The sequence below is a fragment of the Eptatretus burgeri genome, chromosome 7 (assembly GCF_056783735.1).
Source record: "Eptatretus burgeri isolate ZD-2024b chromosome 7, Ebu_testis_v1, whole genome shotgun sequence".
NCBI classification, from domain to species: Eukaryota; Metazoa; Chordata; class Myxini; order Myxiniformes; family Myxinidae; genus Eptatretus; species Eptatretus burgeri.
In genome coordinates, this window is record NC_140967.1 from 16,784,290 (window position 1) to 16,786,789 (window position 2,500).

At 42.5% G+C, this 2,500-nt stretch overlaps 1 protein-coding gene across 3 annotated transcripts in view; it reads right to left on the reverse strand.

Annotated features, from left to right (window-relative positions):
* Positions 1 to 2,500, reverse strand: part of LOC147022743 (uncharacterized) — a 684,736-nt gene that overhangs the window by 1,935 nt on the left and 680,301 nt on the right. For 2 of the 3 annotated variants that reach the window (XR_015059890.1, XR_015059891.1), the window contains exons 3-4: positions 2,421 to 2,500; positions 58 to 1,813 (exon numbers count right to left, since the gene is read on the reverse strand). The exon at positions 2,421 to 2,500 is cut by the window's right edge and continues 23 nt beyond it. Coding sequence is in view for 1 of the 3 variants with exons in the window: in XM_085887534.1 (XP_085743660.1) it covers positions 1 to 41; positions 1,625 to 1,813; positions 2,421 to 2,500 (310 nt within the window). In the remaining 2 variants the exon portion in view is untranslated. The other variant, XM_085887534.1, reaches the window with a different exon arrangement.

Consider the following 2,500-nt stretch of genomic DNA (forward strand, 5'->3'; position numbering starts at 1 on the left):
CAATCGTGGACCAAGTGCTTCGATGCAAGCCGAATTGACACCTGAGAAAGGTGAATCAGAACTCCATAAATTTATGTTCATATTCTCTCTGCTTTTCAGAACTCTAACCGAGTCATCAAAAATCAAATTCGTCAACAAATATTGTCTAATAAATGATGTGAAAGAGGATTCAGTGGGATGGATATTATTCACTCCCTTCTGAGATCATGGCTCTCGGTATAATTGAAGATACAACGGAATGCCAACACAGGAGGAAGATTATAGGCCCATCATGCCTGTGCCACATCCGCACTCCCAAACCCAAACCATTCACCTGATCTATGAGCATGGTCACCCCTCTACTACACCAACACCACCCGCAGAACAAACTCAAACGAACCCGACATCTACTCATTGAGAAAGGGGGAGGCGAACAGCGTGTGGTGGGGGAAGAGGGGGTGGTAGGGTTGTATTAACACAAACGACATGTCAACTTTTGACAACACCCACAACTGGGAAGCAATGTGTCGAGATACCAAGACCTTAACCTGCCCAGAATCCTCAACCCTCAACGATCCTCCAATTCAATTCTGGTTTACCTTTCATTTCTGCCTTATGTCCCTCTACCCCTCTATCCCCACTGACGCCAAGTATTTATATCTAATACCATTTTAAACCTATCCACTGTGCCGACCACTCCCACATTCCCAGGAAGACCAATCCCATACATTCACATGACGGTGTGAAATACCCCTGTGGTGGAGCTGAATCCACGACCATGTTTGAAAACTCAGAACAGAAAATAAAATAAAAGCAGAACTGTAACTGCTTGCACGTCCAGGAAGTACGAACAAGGAGACATCACCACGAGCTCCTCTATGAGAAATTTTGAGAATAATATCTATGAAAGAATCCAGACGTGTCTGAACATGTCCTGTTGTGAGGTTTGTGGGTTCGTGCCCGTGTTTGTTTTAAGTTTGTTTGTTTTTCTTGTCCAATATACTTTTAAAATGTTGTACTTGTATGTACAGTTGCAAACTTGTGAAAAAGTTTTCAAAGTTTTTCAAAGTTTAAAATTATTATTATTATTATTATTATTATTATTATTATTATTATTATTATTATTAGCTCTAGCCACTAATCCATACGTCACACTTACATTATTTCCTTGCACAAAACAACTTTACAGGAAACACAAGTTATCTGAAACTTGTCCGTGATGAAAGATGTCCAAGGATGAACATTGGAAAAGCAGTTACAAGCTGATGCGAGGAACAAATTCCAGTAGTAATGAAAAAAACGAATCAATACATTGATCGATACATTGTACTGTACTTACAATTAGCATCCAATTATCATGATACTTTGAGACATGAAATGTCACTCAGGTAGAGTAAAGTGGGACAAGATACCCCCCCCCCGTACCCCAAAACATCCTCGGTCCTGGATAAGTGTCCGCACCACACAACTCTATGACTGACGGTACAGCAGATCAACACAAACAGAAACAGAAGCAAGAAAGAAAATAAGTGTTTTCACATACTCTCGCTCGAAATTGAACGACTACTACTCTGCTCTACTTCAATTATTCCCACCGTATGGTGGGGTCAGCCGGGGAAAGTTTTTCACCGGGTCTTTCACGAACCGGTTGGCCAGACCTGGCGCTTGACTGTAGGTTGCAGGTATCTGCTTGTGGAGGGTGCTGATGATAACTCGCCTCCTCTTTGGAAAAGATTCCGTAGGATCTTCAATGTCCACCGACGACCATTGCTGGCAGATGAGTCCCCGCACCTGAGTTCCTTGCGATGGACGGTGCACAAATTGATGGATTATCCTGCACATGAAACACCAAGGGTGACAGATTATAATAGCAATTATGTCAGGATTCGAACCCAGGTTAGACAGCTCAGAGATTAGTGCGTGTAATCTCTAGTCTAGACAGTCAAGACCCAATACAATTTCCTTTTTGTTTATCATGAGTGTGCATGATCCTTCGAAGAGGAACTTCAACTGTTCTGCTTATGAGATCTGATGGGTCGGAGAGATTCAAGTTGATAACAAGGAACTCATACCCAGCCAGGTCCCTTGTCTTTTGGTTGATATGAGGAATAGATTATTATCTGTCCCATGGAAGCTAAATGTTGAGCAGATTTTGAAATATCACGCACACAAGCCAAAGGTACCGAGATGGTTACCATGGCAACACAATTCAGCCAATAACAGCCCGTGATCCCATCAGGTTGAGATAATGTCATGAGGAATATATTATATCTGTGATATTGTAAACATGAAACCTTAATCTTGAACGTTCTTTGAAATATCGTGGACACAGACGTGCATGGACAGATGATCGGTGGTTCGTTTAAATCTCGCACGAGTGGAGCACCACCCTGCTGGTTGCATCATATTTCGAGGCACGACTTGTGATGCTGATAACGTACATGTTCGGGCAGGAATGCAGAACACGGCAATGAAACCGGTAGGCAGGCAATCGCCCACTCTTTTTGAAGACCCCTTTGGG